Below are 14,988 nucleotides of genomic sequence, written 5' to 3'. Positions count from 1 at the left end.
AAGAAGATCTCAGAAGATGGAAAGATCTCCCATGCTCATGGATTGGCAGGATCAACATTGTAAAAATGGCTATCTTGCCAAAAGCAATCTACAGATTCAATGCAATCCCCATCAAAATTCCAACTCAATTCTTCAACGAATTGGAAGGAGCAATTTGCAAATTTGTCTGGAATAACAAAAAACCTAGGATAGCAAAAAGTCTTCTCAAGGATAAAAGAACTTCTGGCGGAATCACCATGCCAGACCTAAAGCTTTACTACAGAGCAATTGTGATAAAAACTGCATGGTACTGGTATAGAGACAGACAAGTAGACCAATGGAATAGAATTGAAGATCCAGAAATGAACCCACACACCTATGGTCACTTGATCTTCGACAAGGGAGCTAAAACCATCCAGTGGAAGAAAGACAGCATTTTCAACAATTGGTGCTGGCACAACTGGTTGTTATCGTGTAGAAGAATGCGAATCGATCCATACTTATCTCCTTGTACTAAGGTCAAATCTAAGTGGATCAAGGAACTTCACATAAAACCAGAGACACTGAAACTTATAGAGGAGAAAGTGGGGAAAAGCCTTGAAGATATGGGCACAGGGGAAAAATTCCTGAACAGAACAGCAATGGCTTGTGCTGTAAGATCGAGAATCAACAAATGGGACCTAATGAAACTCCAAAGTTTCTGCAAGGCAAAAGACACCGTCAATAAGACAAAAAGTCCACCAACAGATTGGGTAAGGATCTTTACCTATCCTAAATCAGATAGGGGACTAATATCCAACATATATAAAGAACTCAAGAAGGTGGACTTCAGAAAATCAAATAACCCCATTAAAAAATGGGGCTCAGAACTGAACAAAGAATTCTCACCTGAGGAATACCGAATGGCAGAGAAGCACTTGAAAAAATGTTCAACATCCTTAATCATCAGGGAAATGCAAATCAAAACAACCCTGAGATTCCACCTCACACCAGTCAGAATGGCTAAGATCAAAAATTCAGGTGACAGCAGATGCTGGCGAGGATGTGGAGAAAGAGGAACACTCCTCCATTGTTGGTGGGAGTGCAGGCTTGTACAACCACTCTGGAAATCAGTCTGGCGGTTCCTCAGAAAACTGGACATAGTACTACCGGAAGATCCAGCAATACCTCTCCTGGGCATATATCCAGAAGATGCCCCAACAGGTAAGAAGGACACATGCTCCACTATGTTCATAGCAGCCTTATTTATAATAGCCAGAAGCTGGAAAGAACCTAGATGCCCCTCAACAGAGGAATGGATACAGAAAATGTGGTACATCTACACAATGGAGTACTACTCAGCTATTAAAAAGAATGAATTTATGAAATTCCTAGCCAAATGGATGGACCTGGAGGGCATCATCCTGAGTGAGGTAACACATTCACAAAGAAACTCACACAATATGTATTCACTGATAAGTGGATATTAGCCCCAAACCTAGGATACCCAAGATATAAGATATAATTTGCTAAACACATGAAACTCAAGGAGAATGAAGACTGAAGTGTGGACACTATGCCCCTCCTTAGATTTGGGAACAAAACACCCATGGAAGGAGTTACAGAGACGGAGTTTGGAGCTGAGATGAAAGGATGGACCATGTAGAGACTGCCATAGCCAGGGATCCACCCCATAATCAGCATCCAAACGCTGACACCATTGCATACACTAGCAAGATTTTATTGAAAGGACGCAGATGTAGCTGTCTCTTGTGAGACTATGCCGGGGCCCAGCAAACACAGAAGTGGATGCTCACAGTCAGCTAATGGATGGATCATAGGGCTCCCAATGGAGGAGCTAGAGAAAGTAGCCAAGGAGCTAAAGGGATCTGCAACCCTATAGGTGGAACAACATTATGAGCTAACCAGTACCCCGGAGCTCTTGACTCTAGCTGCATATATATCAAAAGATGGCCTAGTCGGCCATCACTGGAAAGAGAGGCCCATTGGACTTGCAAACTTTATATGCCCCAGTACAGGGGAATACCAGGGCCAAAAAGGGGGAGTGGGTGGGCAGGGGAGTGGGGGTGGGTGGATATGGGGGACTTTTGGTATAGCATTGGAAATGTAAATGAGTTAAATACCTAATAAAAAATGGAAAAAAAAAAAAAGGCTTTTCAGCAGGACCATGGTGCCAGCCTACAAAGAAGGTCACTCTGGTAAAGTGGAAGAAACCAGTTGATGGTTTAGAGGCCATGCAGAAGGGGGCTGTAGTTATCAGATGGCACTTGTGGGGACTCTGCTGGATTATGGGTTTTCAAGGTGGGTAGAATGAAGTGGATGGTTGTGGGACGTGGATTCCTTCACTGTGGGGCAGACACGGAGAGGGAGAAGGGAAAGCAGAAACGGAGAATCTCCATTCCAAGCCCCTGGGCACTTGCGGGTCTTTCCACCTGGGGGAGAAGTATGTTTGAGGGGCTGGGTGAGGAGACGGAAGAGCTTTGAAGTGTGATTTTAGAGAGTGGGGAGCCATGTTCCTTCCACACAAAGGCCATGTCAGATCTGTCTCCTCCTCGTGCTATGGATCCCGCTACCGACACTCAGTGAGCGAGACTGCAAAGCTCTCAGTGTTTTCCATCTTCTTAATTAGTGTCTTAAAATATTGAAGTTGGGACCTGGGGAGATAGCTCAGTTGGTAAAATGTTTGCCTTGCGAACACACAAACCTGAATTCCTGCCTCAGAATCTACATTAATAAGAAGCTGGGCATGGTGATACATGCTGGCAATCCCAGGGCTGGGGAGGTAGAGATGGGAGGATGGTTCCCTGGAGTTCACTGGGCAGCAGCTTAGCCTACTCTGTGAGTTCCAGGCCAATGAGAGATCCTGTCTCAAAATAAAAATGGATGGTGTCTGAGGAAGGACACCCAAGGTTGTCTTCTGGCTTCCATGGGTACATAGACACATGTGGACCAACCAGCACATACATGAACACCCACACACAAATAAAAATAGATGAATAATTGACGTGTAAGCAGTTAAATGCACAGATCTAAAGTGCATCCTTCTGATGGATTTTGACAATAGGCATTAACCCATGCCCCAAACAAGATACAGAACAAGTCCAAATCCCTAAGGAGGTTTGCAGCTGATCTCTAACTAACAACGAAGGCAACCTTTGCTCTCATTTCTATTCTTGTAGGTCAGATTTCTCTGTTCTTGAATTTCATCCAAATAGAATCAAAGTGCAAAAACCCTTTCACGTCCCCCTCCCTCCTCTCATCAGAACATTCTTGAAGCCCCTCTACAAGGTTGTACACACCAGGAAGCCCTCACTGGGTTGCTGAGAATGCATTAATGGCATTGATCTTTCTCCTGTTGTTGTGTGTTGTTGCCGTTTGAGGCTACTAATGAAGCAATTGGCTCAGTCCTCAAACTAGTTTTTTTTTTATAGTAAGACGTGTTAATATTTAAGCCTAAGATACCCAACAAGCAGCACGCATGAATTAAGGGCAAAAACATTTGAGAGACAGGAGGATGGGGTCCCAGGAGGAGATAGGTCAGACATGAGACCATCTCTTCTGGGTGGAGACTTCCCGTAAGACAGGAGTCTGGACAAGGGCTGCCTGTCTTTCTTGGACCACATCCTCATGCCATCCTGAATCTCCCCTCCAGCCTCCTGTTCCTTGGCTGATACAAGCTTCCCTCACTGTCTCATTGCTTCGTTGCTTTGTCTTCTATTACTTGGTAGCTGACTCATGATGCATTGGACTCTTGCCTCTCTCTCTACTTCCGCCCAGCCATTGGGCACATGTGCGTCCACTAGGAGGTTCTAATACATGATCCCCTTTGAAACAAAAGGAGAGAGCTCATGCTTTTTCCATTTGAATTTGCTGCAACTGACTGAAATTGGAATTTTTTCCTCTTACATCTGATTTTTCTTTTATGTGCATGTGTGTCAGTACACTGCGTGCATGCAGGGCCTGTGGAGCCCAAAAGAGGACGTCAGAGTCCCTGGAACAAGAGTTACAGATAGCTGTGAGACACATAGGGTGTGCTGGAATTCTACTTGTGTCCTCTGGAAAAGCAACCAGTACTCTTAACCACTGAGACATCTCTCCAAGCCCCCAAATAACCAAATTTTAAAAATCTTTGGGGTGGGGGGGGCTGTGTTTGTGTGCTGCGGTTTAGATAAGGATCATGTGCTGGAGGTTTGGTCTACAGTATATGGCATGAGAGGTGATATAACCTTTAAGAGGTGGGACCTTGAGAGACGTGTGCATGCCTAGGATGCCCCCCTTGGGAAGAAATGCTGGTTTCATAAAGTTATTTCTCCCCAGAGCAGCCTTTAGAAAGCAAAGTCACTGTTGTGCTGAGCCCCTTCTGCACGCATCCAGTTATTTTTTTTCTTTTTTTCTCAAACAGCAGGACCCAGAGAAGGTGGTTCTCACCAGAGACCACATGGATAGGGCCATGCAACCTTTAAGCCTCCAAAACATGTGTGTGTGTGTGTGTGTGTGTGTGTGTGTGTGTGTGTGTGTGTGAGGGATCCTTTCTTTTAAATTGCCTACACTCAGCACTTGGTTACAGAAACAGTCTATTAATTCAATATCTAGAATCTAAATAAGAAATCTGTTCTGCCCAACATTTGCTGTTACTTTAATATTTAAATCAGATGTCAACTGTTGAAGATCAGGAGAGGTCGTATAAAAATCTAGACTTGGGGTGGTGATATGGCTCAGTAGTTGAGTACTTTCTTAACAGTGCACGAGGCCCTGTGTTCTCTCCTTACGACTAAAAACAAAACTACAAAACCAGACTCCCAGCCTCTTCTAAACAAGAGGCTTTCTCTTTAGAAGAAAGCCTAGCAACACTCAGTAGCCTGGGCTTTCTCCTTATTATCTGCACGGCTCCTGAAACCATGGGGGGCTGTTCCCCTGACCCTGGGAGCCTTCTGAGGACAAGAGCCTGTCGCACATCTCTCTATAGATCCCAGACTTGCAGGTGCTGCCCAGGTCCTGCATCAAAGAGAGGGCAATACAAAATGAAAGTCACAGCAGAAACGACCATCCACCCGTGGCTGCCTTTCATGTTTGCAATTTGGAGCCAGAGAAGCCTGTGCAGAATTGAAGCAGAAAGCATCCGTTCCAAGTGGAGTGTGTCACTTTGCATTATATCCTAGGGAACCACAAAGGCTCCACGTTCTATCTCAGATGATCAACACCTGTCCTGACTTCAGGACCCTTTGTTACCCCACCCCTCCAAGTGCACTCCCAGCTACCCCACAAGGTCAGAAGGCATGGAATGCCTAGAGAGGCTCCCACCTACCCCCAGAGGATGTGCTGATCTTGGTTGGCTCCCAGAGAGGATCTGGCAACACTATTACCAGTGTTGGACATCTGAATGCTTATGACACACTAGGTGCTTCTAGAGGCATGATGTCATTCAGTCCTCATGTCATCTTTCCATAGTGTCAGATATGTTACAGAGTTGAAAGCTCTGGGCTGCTGCCCACCCCCAATCATCTTACTAGGGGTAAGTACCTCCAAGAGTGAGTGAAGAGGGCTGTGGGTAAGACCCCAGCTTCCATCCCTGAACAGGGACACTCAGCAAGGAAACTCTCCTAGTTTTCTTTTATTAGGGGGTTGCGGGGAGGACAGGCAAGTCTAGCTGCTTATAGCAGCAACAGCTTGATCTGACAGTCACTCCCAGTAAGTAACAGCAGATTCACACAGCCACAGGAGCAAAACGTTGGGGAAAATCGCCCCATAGTCGATATTTACAGAGATCTCTTGCCTTTGATTCCAAAACAATACAGTACTGACCATTTAGAAACCACTGCAATGTAATACACATTCTAAATCATCTGCATTGGTTTAAAGTACATGGGAGGACAGGGACACACACACACACACACACACACACACACAGTGGCATTCTATGTGTCTCCAGATTTGGATATCTGCTGGGGACAGGGCTCTGGAATCAATCTCTCACTGACATAAAGGGGCACTGTCCTTACCCACCTCTTCTTTCCCTCATCTCCTGCTCCTGACAAGGCTTGTAAGGGTCCGGTTCCCAAATCAACTACTATCACTTGACTGACAGGTGATTTTAAGAGAGGGCCTCACTGTGTAGCCCAGGCTTGTTATTAACTCTATCCTGCCTTGGCCTCCCAAGTACTGGAAATATAAATGTACCTTCAGACCAGGCTTTGGGTCCTTATAATTTATTTCTAGAAAAGCTCAAACCCAGGGCCATGGCTAGCTCTGGTACCCTGGAAAGTTACTTCCCTTCTTGGGCTTCAGTTTCTTCTTCTGAAAGAGAATAGTTGGGAGTGGTCCCAGTGTAACTTTCAGGGGTGTGACAAGGTAGGTACACGGTGTGTCATAAGTATTTTGTTCAATATGAGAACCCTGAGCCTGTCACATGACTGACTCTGAACTACCCAAATCACAGGATCTTCCCCAGCCCACAGGGAAGGCCAGGGGCAGAGGACACCCTCCAGAGGATATTCTGAACTGTCTTCTCATTGCACCTAGGGCACCCCACCACAGTACACTGTCACCCCGATTCTGGAACCCCCGTAGTCTGTCACTCAGCACTCGAGTTGCTCCTGATAAGAAGTTTGAAGGTAATTCTTGATTCATCCTGGGTCCTAATTGCTTATTGTGTGGGGATTACATTTCTCACGTTCAAGGTCAAGTAAAATCCCTGCTTGTGTCTGACAGTGATTTCAGTCTGTTGGAAGCTCTTTTTTTTAAATCAACGACTATGGTATAGCGCGATTATAACTCAGCCGTAAACAAGTATTTGCAGGCTCCTGCTAGGGATAAAGGGACATATTTTGTCGCATGCAGATAAAACAGCCCTGTACTTCAAGCCAATTACTGTCTTAGACAAATGCTCTATTCCAATGCACATAGAGAATGTTTTCTTTGGTGTTTGGAAATGTCACCCCTGCTGCCCCAGGACAGAAGAAATTATTTTGTGAAGCTCAGGCTTCATTTCCTACAAGAGAATGCCAGCCTTGTGTCTTTGTTTTGTTTTATTTTTCCACCCATAATCATAACCGCTCGAGCCAGCAGACACTGCCAGCCCAGAAGGATTTCTCTGGAAGTCTTGCCTTCCAGTTCATCCCTGAAAATACCCAATTCACAACTCTGTGTGGTAGAAAGTTTCTTTTATGAAGTTATCTGGGATCAACAGACACAAAGAAAATGCAGTTCAGTGACCAAGGTCATTGTATATGTCAGTCACTGTGTCTCTGAGACAAACACCTGATAGGCATGACTTAAAGGAGAAACAATGTATTTGGCTCCCAGTTTCAGAGGGATCTACCCACAGTCTCCTGGCCCTGTGCACTTGGGCAGAACACCACAGCGGTGGGAATGTGTGGCAGGGACAGCTGCTCACAATACAGTGAACAGGAACCAGAGAAAAGACAGCCTAGCTAGGGACAAGAGACCTAAAAGGACCCACTACCAGTGCCTAATTCTTTCAGCAGATGTAGTTCTTAAAACTTCCCAAAACAGAGTTACCACCTGGGACTAAGTGTTCAAACCCTAAGCCTGTGAGAACACTTCAGATTCAAATGGTGGCAGCGGAGGGAGGGAGGATGACTGGCAACCCCAAGGCCAATGTGTTTATTCCAATCATGTCCACAGAGACCCCACAGTATTGTTAGCGTTACCATTCTCCAGGCTGTGTGGAAGACCCACGGGTACTCAAGTACTGTGTGTCTAGTTGAGTGGGAAGCTAACATGCTTCTTGGGGTAAATACCAAAGCCTTTCTTAAAGCCAATGCCAACCAGACCCTCTGACCTCACCGTCTTCCCCAAACTCACCTGGAATTCAACCCTTGACCTCCACACTAAGTCCTCACTTCTTGTTCATATAGCTGCTGTGCACCATATTTCCCACATGGAAATACTTTCAAGTCACGTGATGCACCTATGTCATTCATAGTTACACCCACCTTTCCCCAAACTTCTCCCTTTGCAAGACTGGCAGATAACTGCATACCTGCTACCTTACAATAGAGGATAATAGGGAGCTGTGGTGGCTTCAGTAGGTTTGGCCCCTACAGACTCCTGTGTTTGATTGGTTCACCCATGGGGAGTGACACTGTTAGGAGCTGTGGCCTTGTTGGAGGAAGTGTATCACTGTGGAGGACTTTGAGGTCAGATATACGCTCAAGCCCCACCCAATGAGGAAGACAGCCTCCTCCTGGCTTCCTGTGGGAGACAGTCCCCTTCTGCTGCTTAAGGATCAAGATGTGGAACTCTCCACCACCACCACACCCCCAGCACCGTGTCTGTCCACACACCAGCATGCTTCCCACCATGATGATAATGGGCTGAACCTCTGAAACTGTAAGCCAGCCCCAATCAAATATTTTCCTTTATAAGAGTTACCTTGGTCATGGTGTCCCTTCACAGCAATGAAACCCTAACTATGACAGGGGCCCTGGTCCCAAAGACAGAAAAGGAACTTATCTGAAGTAGGAAGCAACAGCAGCAGAGTCCAAGGTCACACCCAGACCCATGGGTTGGACAAAATGGATGATTACTTGTGAGCATCTGCCCACAGGCGCTTTTGTAGAGTCCCCCATAGTCAGTCTACTTGAGAACAGTCCAGACCCACAACGGACCCAAATTCAGAATTCATGCAAAATAAATCTTAGCTCTGTCTTCTTCCCCACTCCCATTATTACCCTCCCAGTCCAGATCAGCATCACAGAGTCTGAACCAGTACAGAGAAGACGCCCCAAGGCACACGCTCTCCAAGTAGGAGTTTTCTTGGAGCCGGAAAAGCATGGCAAAGGCTCAGAATCCTGAAAGGTCTGGCACCGTGGACAGGATAAAAAGATACGGTGTATCTGGTTTACCTAGAAACCATGGAAGAACAAAATCTCACCTCAAACTTCTGCCGCAGCTCTTCATTGCCCTCGCTTCCTTCGGGCGGCACGGGCACATTGAAGTATTCACCCTCTTCCTGGCTTAGTAACTTGAACCTAGGGAAAGACAAAGAGGTTGGGATCAGTCTGTGACTGTGTAACAGCATCAAGCTGAGCAGGAGGTCTACCTAAAATCCTGTGTTGCGGGCTGGGGAGATGGCTCAGGAAGGTAAAGTGCTTGTCATGAAACTCGAGTTCAAGTCTCCGCAATGCACAGAAAGCTGGCCTTAGTAATGTACTTGCATTCCTGGGCTTAGTACTTGCATGCCTGGGCTTAGTACTTGCATGCCTGGCCCTGCTCGGCGGAGCCCGAAACAAGGGACTCTCCAGATACAACTCAGCATGGAACAACACACTCTGCCTCAAACAGGGTGGCCCATGAGGACCTCAGCATGTGACCTGTGGCAGCCATGCACCAGCCTGGCACACACACAGAGCTCTGTGAGCTACATCACTCACACAGTGGCTCTCTCCTGAGTCATGCTAGCCGGCCTCCCTGCTCTCTTCCCCTCTGACCAACCCCCAGGTCCTCTCCCTTCCACACACAACCAGAGACCTCACAGTGCCATTTTTCTCCGCAGAGGCTGTTGGGGCTTACAGTATCCCTGTGGGTATGCTATCAAGCCCTGGCATGGCACAGTGCTTTGCTTAGCTCCCACCTCACCTCCTTACATCTCCTCACATCCTTTGGAGAACCTTGGATGCAAAGTCCATCTGAGCCTCTGTATTTTTATCTACATGCTGGAATAAAAGTCCTTTCTGCATAGAGCTGAAAGGCCGTGTGTGTGCGAAACAAATGCAGCACCAGGCAATGTGGAAATCCTCAGTAAACACCACCAACGTTGTCATCATGAACAGCACCGGTGGTCTGGTAATGTGCATGGGAGCTTTCCTTTATTTTTTGACCGCTAGGATATTGGCCACCGGTAATAAAATAAAATGAGGAGGGAAAGAGGACATGCAAAGGTGAGGGCAAGGCTCCCAAACTCTTCCTCCCTGACAGTTCTCCCTAAAACTCAGCAGTGTGTGATGTATTCACATGGAATCTTAAGCTCAATTTTTCTCTCAACTCACACATCCTCTTAAGTGGTGTCCGCATGAAGGGATAGATGAATCCGAGGCAGCAACATAAGCCTCCGAGCCACTGCCCCATGCTCAGTTTATTCCCTCAAAGTTCTAAAAGATACACAACTAAGAACATGTGTGCACATCTGAGGGAGCTCAGGCAGGCTTGCTGCACACACCAGTCCCAGGAGCTTCTACAGGAGACATGATCCTGAGAGAATACATGGTGCTGTGTGGCAAGCTTCGCTATCCAGAAGCTTCATGTGGGTGCTGCCAAATCTGTACATTATTTTGACTTAATGTTTATCATGAAAATAATTGGAGTTTTAAAAAACAATAAGTTCACATTTAAAGTCCATTGTCTGGCTTGAAGGTGCAAGTTAGCATATATGAAGATCTAGATTTTACCTGCTGGCACAGGAAATGAAACAAGAGAGTAGAGTGGGGGTGAGAGAGAGAGAGAGAGAGAGAGAGAGAGAGAGAGAGAGAGAGAGATTCAATCAATTCCTTTAAGATAAATCCAGTCATTTTCCTCGAGTAAAAATGACTGTTAAAATGGAAGACGGGACTGGGAGGTAGCCCAGTGATGTGCTTCTTGTGTAAGCATGAAAACCTGAGCTGGGGCTCTCTAATCCCAGCCCTGGATTAGAACAGGAGAATCTCAGGGATTCTTAGCTAACTGGTGAGCTCAAGGTTCAAAGAGAGACTCTGTCTTAAAACACAAGGTAGAGAGCGATTGAGGAAGACATCCAACACCAACCTGTGGTTTCTACATGTGCACACACACGCGCGCACACACATGCATGCACACGCACACAGCTGGCTCTTCTTCATGCTTGCACTGTGGTGCTCAGCTTAAGCACACGAGACCAACCAACAGAGGTACAGGTGCTCCCACAGTCTAGCACAAGGCTTTCCCTCTCTAGATAGAACCAGCAAAGAGAGAGAGTGTCACAGCATCTTGGGGACCCAGTCCCAGGACCTTCCCTGCACAGTACTAAGAAGAGAAGTAGACATGTCAGTACAACGCACACTCTGACTATGAGCATCCAAAGTCATGCTGGGTCTCACACTTCAGAAAATACAGTTCACCAGCTTTCACAGGTAGTGGGAACGCCAGCCACCGACAAGCCTGGATCAGATGAGCGAAGTGTAAGTAAGGGTCCCATGCCCTCCATTTAGGAGGCTAGGGCAGGGGCCAGCTACTGGAGCAGGCATGTAGGGAGGACGGACCCAGACTATATGCACTTCTGCTGACCCCAGGAAAGGACAGTGTATCCTAGAAGAAAAGAACAGGGACTCTACCCAGCTTAACAATGTACACAGAACTTTACAGTGTGTAAAGGAGACCACCTCTCCCTCAGGAGGGACTCTTGCCTGTGTAGCCATCTCTACCTGAGGTCCCCTACAGGGTACAGGATATCTGGTATGCATGAGATTACAAAAAGCTCCTGGCTCTCTTATCTAGATCTGAGGGACTAGGAAAGGGACACAGGTCACCTCTGTGCTCATCCTTCTAGAAGGAGAGATAAAGGTGGCAGGACACAGGGAAACCCAGCCATCCAATACAAGAAACATGGATGCCGGAGATCAGACAACTCAGGAGAGCAGCTGCGGGAGGAAAGTCCTGTAAAATGTCTAGTTCATATTTCCAGTGAGAGTCAAGAGAGCCGGAAAAGGGAACAATCTGAAATTAGGAAAGATTGTTTCAGAAGAAAACGGCAATCACTGAATTTCAAAATCTACTGGAGACAATGAACACGGGGTGGGTAATTCAGACAATTAGGGAATTAGAGAACGGGGCGGGGCAATGTCTCTGCCCACTGCCTTGATATTTATTGTATTAGGTTAGAGTTACACAGACACTCTCTGCACACTAAGACAAATACATATGAAGGAAAGTGGCATTTTACATGAATGGGAGAATTTCATGACATACATGTCGGTTAAACATGCATGCCCTCAGTATTGGGAGTTCCTTTTCTCTGCAGGGCTAGAGACCAAACCCAGACCATTTTGTTTGCTAGGCAAGTGCTCTAACTGAACGACGTCCTCTCTAAACAGATCTTAGGAATCAATAAGAAAAATAGAAACCCCCATAAATATAAACAAATAGCAATCTGCAAATGGCTTGGCAGAATTGGAACTACAGAATGTGTACAGCCCTTGAATTGAGTGTTTGACATATACATTACTAAGAATTGAAATGTAAGGATGAAATAATACTGACACACATTCATCAGATGGAGACATTTTTTTTTCAAAACTACAGGATGTGTTAGCAAACATTTTATTGACACACACATTCTCAGAGACATCAATTTCAGTCTTGAGGATTTTTTAGGACATAATTAAAAGTGTATACACATAAGAGTTGCGCTGCCAGTTTATTGTTGTGAGTTATTTTTTATAGATATGTATTTCCTGTCTTAGAATAAATGACTGTCTGATGGAGGCAGTTCATGGTCACATGAAGCTATAAGAAATGATGTCTGGAACTGACTGGTGGTGGTGGATACCTTTAATCTCAGCTCTTAGAAGGCAGAGACTGACAGATCTCTGTGAGTTCAAGGCCAGCCTGGTCTATAGAGCTAGGTCCGAGACAGCTAAGGCCACACAAAGAAAGCCTGTCTTAAAATAAGCAAACAAAACAAAAACAGGGAGGGAGGGAGGGAGGGAGGGAGGGAGGGAGGGAGGGAGGGAGGGAGGGAGGAAAGAAACAACAAACAAAGAAACAAGGAAGAAATGATATTTGATAGCAGCTCAGATAGCTCAAGGGACAAAGAACTTGCCTGTCAATCAAGAGGATGGGGTTAGGAGCCCTAGGACCCACATAAAGCTGGACCCTGCATCTGTAACCCTATCTTCCTAGAAGCTCGGAAGTCACCTAACTTGGTGTACCCAGCAATGAACCAGAGTCTGCCTCAGACAAACTGAAAAATGATGACCAACACCAGAAATTGACCTCTGACCTCCATTACCACACGCATACTACGCTACCGCCCCCCGGCCCCAGAGTGAATATTCACGCAAATGAACATGCATGTGCACATGCATAAACACTACACCCATACACACATGCTCTAAAAAAAGATATAGCCAACGTTATTGAGTGATGGGAACAGGTTCATAACATGTGAGACTTTATTTTTATTTTACGAGGAGCATCAACAGAGAAGGAGCAAGGAGCTGAATGGCTGTCCTCAACATCCTCCCTCAGAACACACAACAGTCCTCCTCCTTGCTGACCTAACCCTCGCTTCACAAGCTGCTTCATGATGGATGCCCGCAGTTCACCAGGCACAGGCTTGCCTTGGGGCCTTGAAGTTAGCTGCTTTCTCCCTAGATAACAGCAGGACCCAAGCCCTCCTCCCTTTAGCCCCCTGCTAAATGTCACCTTGCAAGTAAATTCTTCCCTGACCTGAAATCTACATGCCAACCCTGCTTCCAGCGCTCCCCAGGCAGCATTTATTTATCAGTATGGAACATGCCATGGTCCCCCCACTCCCAACATAGAAATTGTTATTTCTTTTTCTCTACCTAGAGAGAAATCTCCCTGAGGGTAAAGATTTGTATCTGTTTTGTTCTCTTATGCCTCTTGAGCACAGAGGGTTCTCCTGCTGTGGATTTCCATGGAAAGAAGAGCAAGTGACTGCATGAATGTCATCAATGAGGTTGCAGGGGACACAACATCAACTGTGACAAAGATGACGTCATGTCAGTAAGGAAGAAACCTCAACTATGACAAAGATGACGTCATGTCGGTATAATAGACCCAGAGGAGTTACACAGAAAATGATATTGCTACGCTCATGGAAGGAAAAAATAAAACACCACCAGAAATGAAAATAAAAAGTTTCTGACATTTTGACTGAGAGAGCCAGGACGAGTGTTATGTACTTAGCTTAAGCAAACAAAATGAAAATATAAAGGCATAAAAGGTCCACAATCCATGAGGATGTGCGCTTCATTGATGCTGAAATGAACATCCTACAGACAATAGACACATTTTTTATTCAAATGCCTATAGAATAGTCAGGAGCATTGAATGTAGACTACGTTTTCTTGGAAGAAAGGGAAATAAGACGAACTACAAGGGGCTGGAAATGTGACTCCGTAGTTAAGATCACTGGCTGCCCTGGCAGAGGACTGGGTTCAACTCCCAGCACCCACATTGGCTGCACACAACCATCGGTAACTCCAGTTCTAGGGGATCAGAAGCCCTCTTCTGACCTTCACAGAGATCAGGGACGCATGTAGTGCACATCCATGCATGTAGGCCAAGCCTTCATACACATAATAAAGTAGAGAGATTTCACTTTTGTAAAGAAAAGACGCTGCATCTCCTGCCTAAGCCATTTTATTGCAACTTGATACAGGAACAAATACTTGAAAACTTAATTTACTTCTCTCTCTCCCTCCCCCCCCCCTCTCTCTGTGTGTGTGTGTGTGTGTGTATGTATGTATGTATGTATGTATGTGCACCATGTTTATACTGGTGCCCAAGAAAGCAAGAAGAGGTTATTGGATCTTCCGAGGAAACAATTACAGGTGCCTGTAAGTCATCTGATGTGGGTTCTGGGAACCTAACTCTGCAAGAGCAGCAAGTGCTCTTAACTGCTGAGCCATCCTCCCAGCTCTATGAGCAAATATCTAAATGCAAAGCTAATTCTCAAGGTTAAAGAGTGTGCCTACATGTATTTCATAAGAATGGAAATGAAGACCACATTTCCCGGACCCAGAAAGAGAAACAGAACTCAGGATGTGACACATCAAAAACTTAGAGAAATTGCCTATTCCCACAATAGCGTTCGTTATTCTTAAAGACCTGGGTAAGGTACGAAGAGAAAAACAAATAGCAAAAGACTCAAGTGGAGTTCAAAGACAAATGCAAAATAAACAGACAAAGAGAAGAAAACAGACATAGAACTGAGACATAGTCCCAGAGCAGATCCTTTAGAGAAAGCAAACCAAACAAGTGATACAGATGAATCTCTAGCATAAATAG

The 14,988-nt window shown here is 45.7% G+C and overlaps 1 protein-coding gene across 3 annotated transcripts in view; it reads right to left on the bottom strand.

Moving 5' to 3' along the window:
* The window catches only part of Prkcb (protein kinase C, beta), a 345,299-nt gene that overhangs the window by 96,955 nt on the left and 233,356 nt on the right, over positions 1-14,988 (bottom strand). For all 3 annotated transcript variants that reach the window (XM_030242217.1, NM_008855.2, NM_001316672.1), the window contains one exon: positions 8,876-8,972. In XM_030242217.1, the coding sequence (XP_030098077.1) occupies positions 8,876-8,972 (97 nt within the window). The remainder of the gene's footprint in view (positions 1-8,875; positions 8,973-14,988) is intronic.

This window comes from Mus musculus, chromosome 7, assembly GCF_000001635.26.
Source record: "Mus musculus strain C57BL/6J chromosome 7, GRCm38.p6 C57BL/6J".
NCBI lineage: Eukaryota > Metazoa > Chordata > Mammalia > Rodentia > Muridae > Mus > Mus musculus.
The sequence above is the reverse complement of the archived record's forward strand: the minus strand, read 5'-3'. Positions and strand labels throughout refer to the sequence as shown.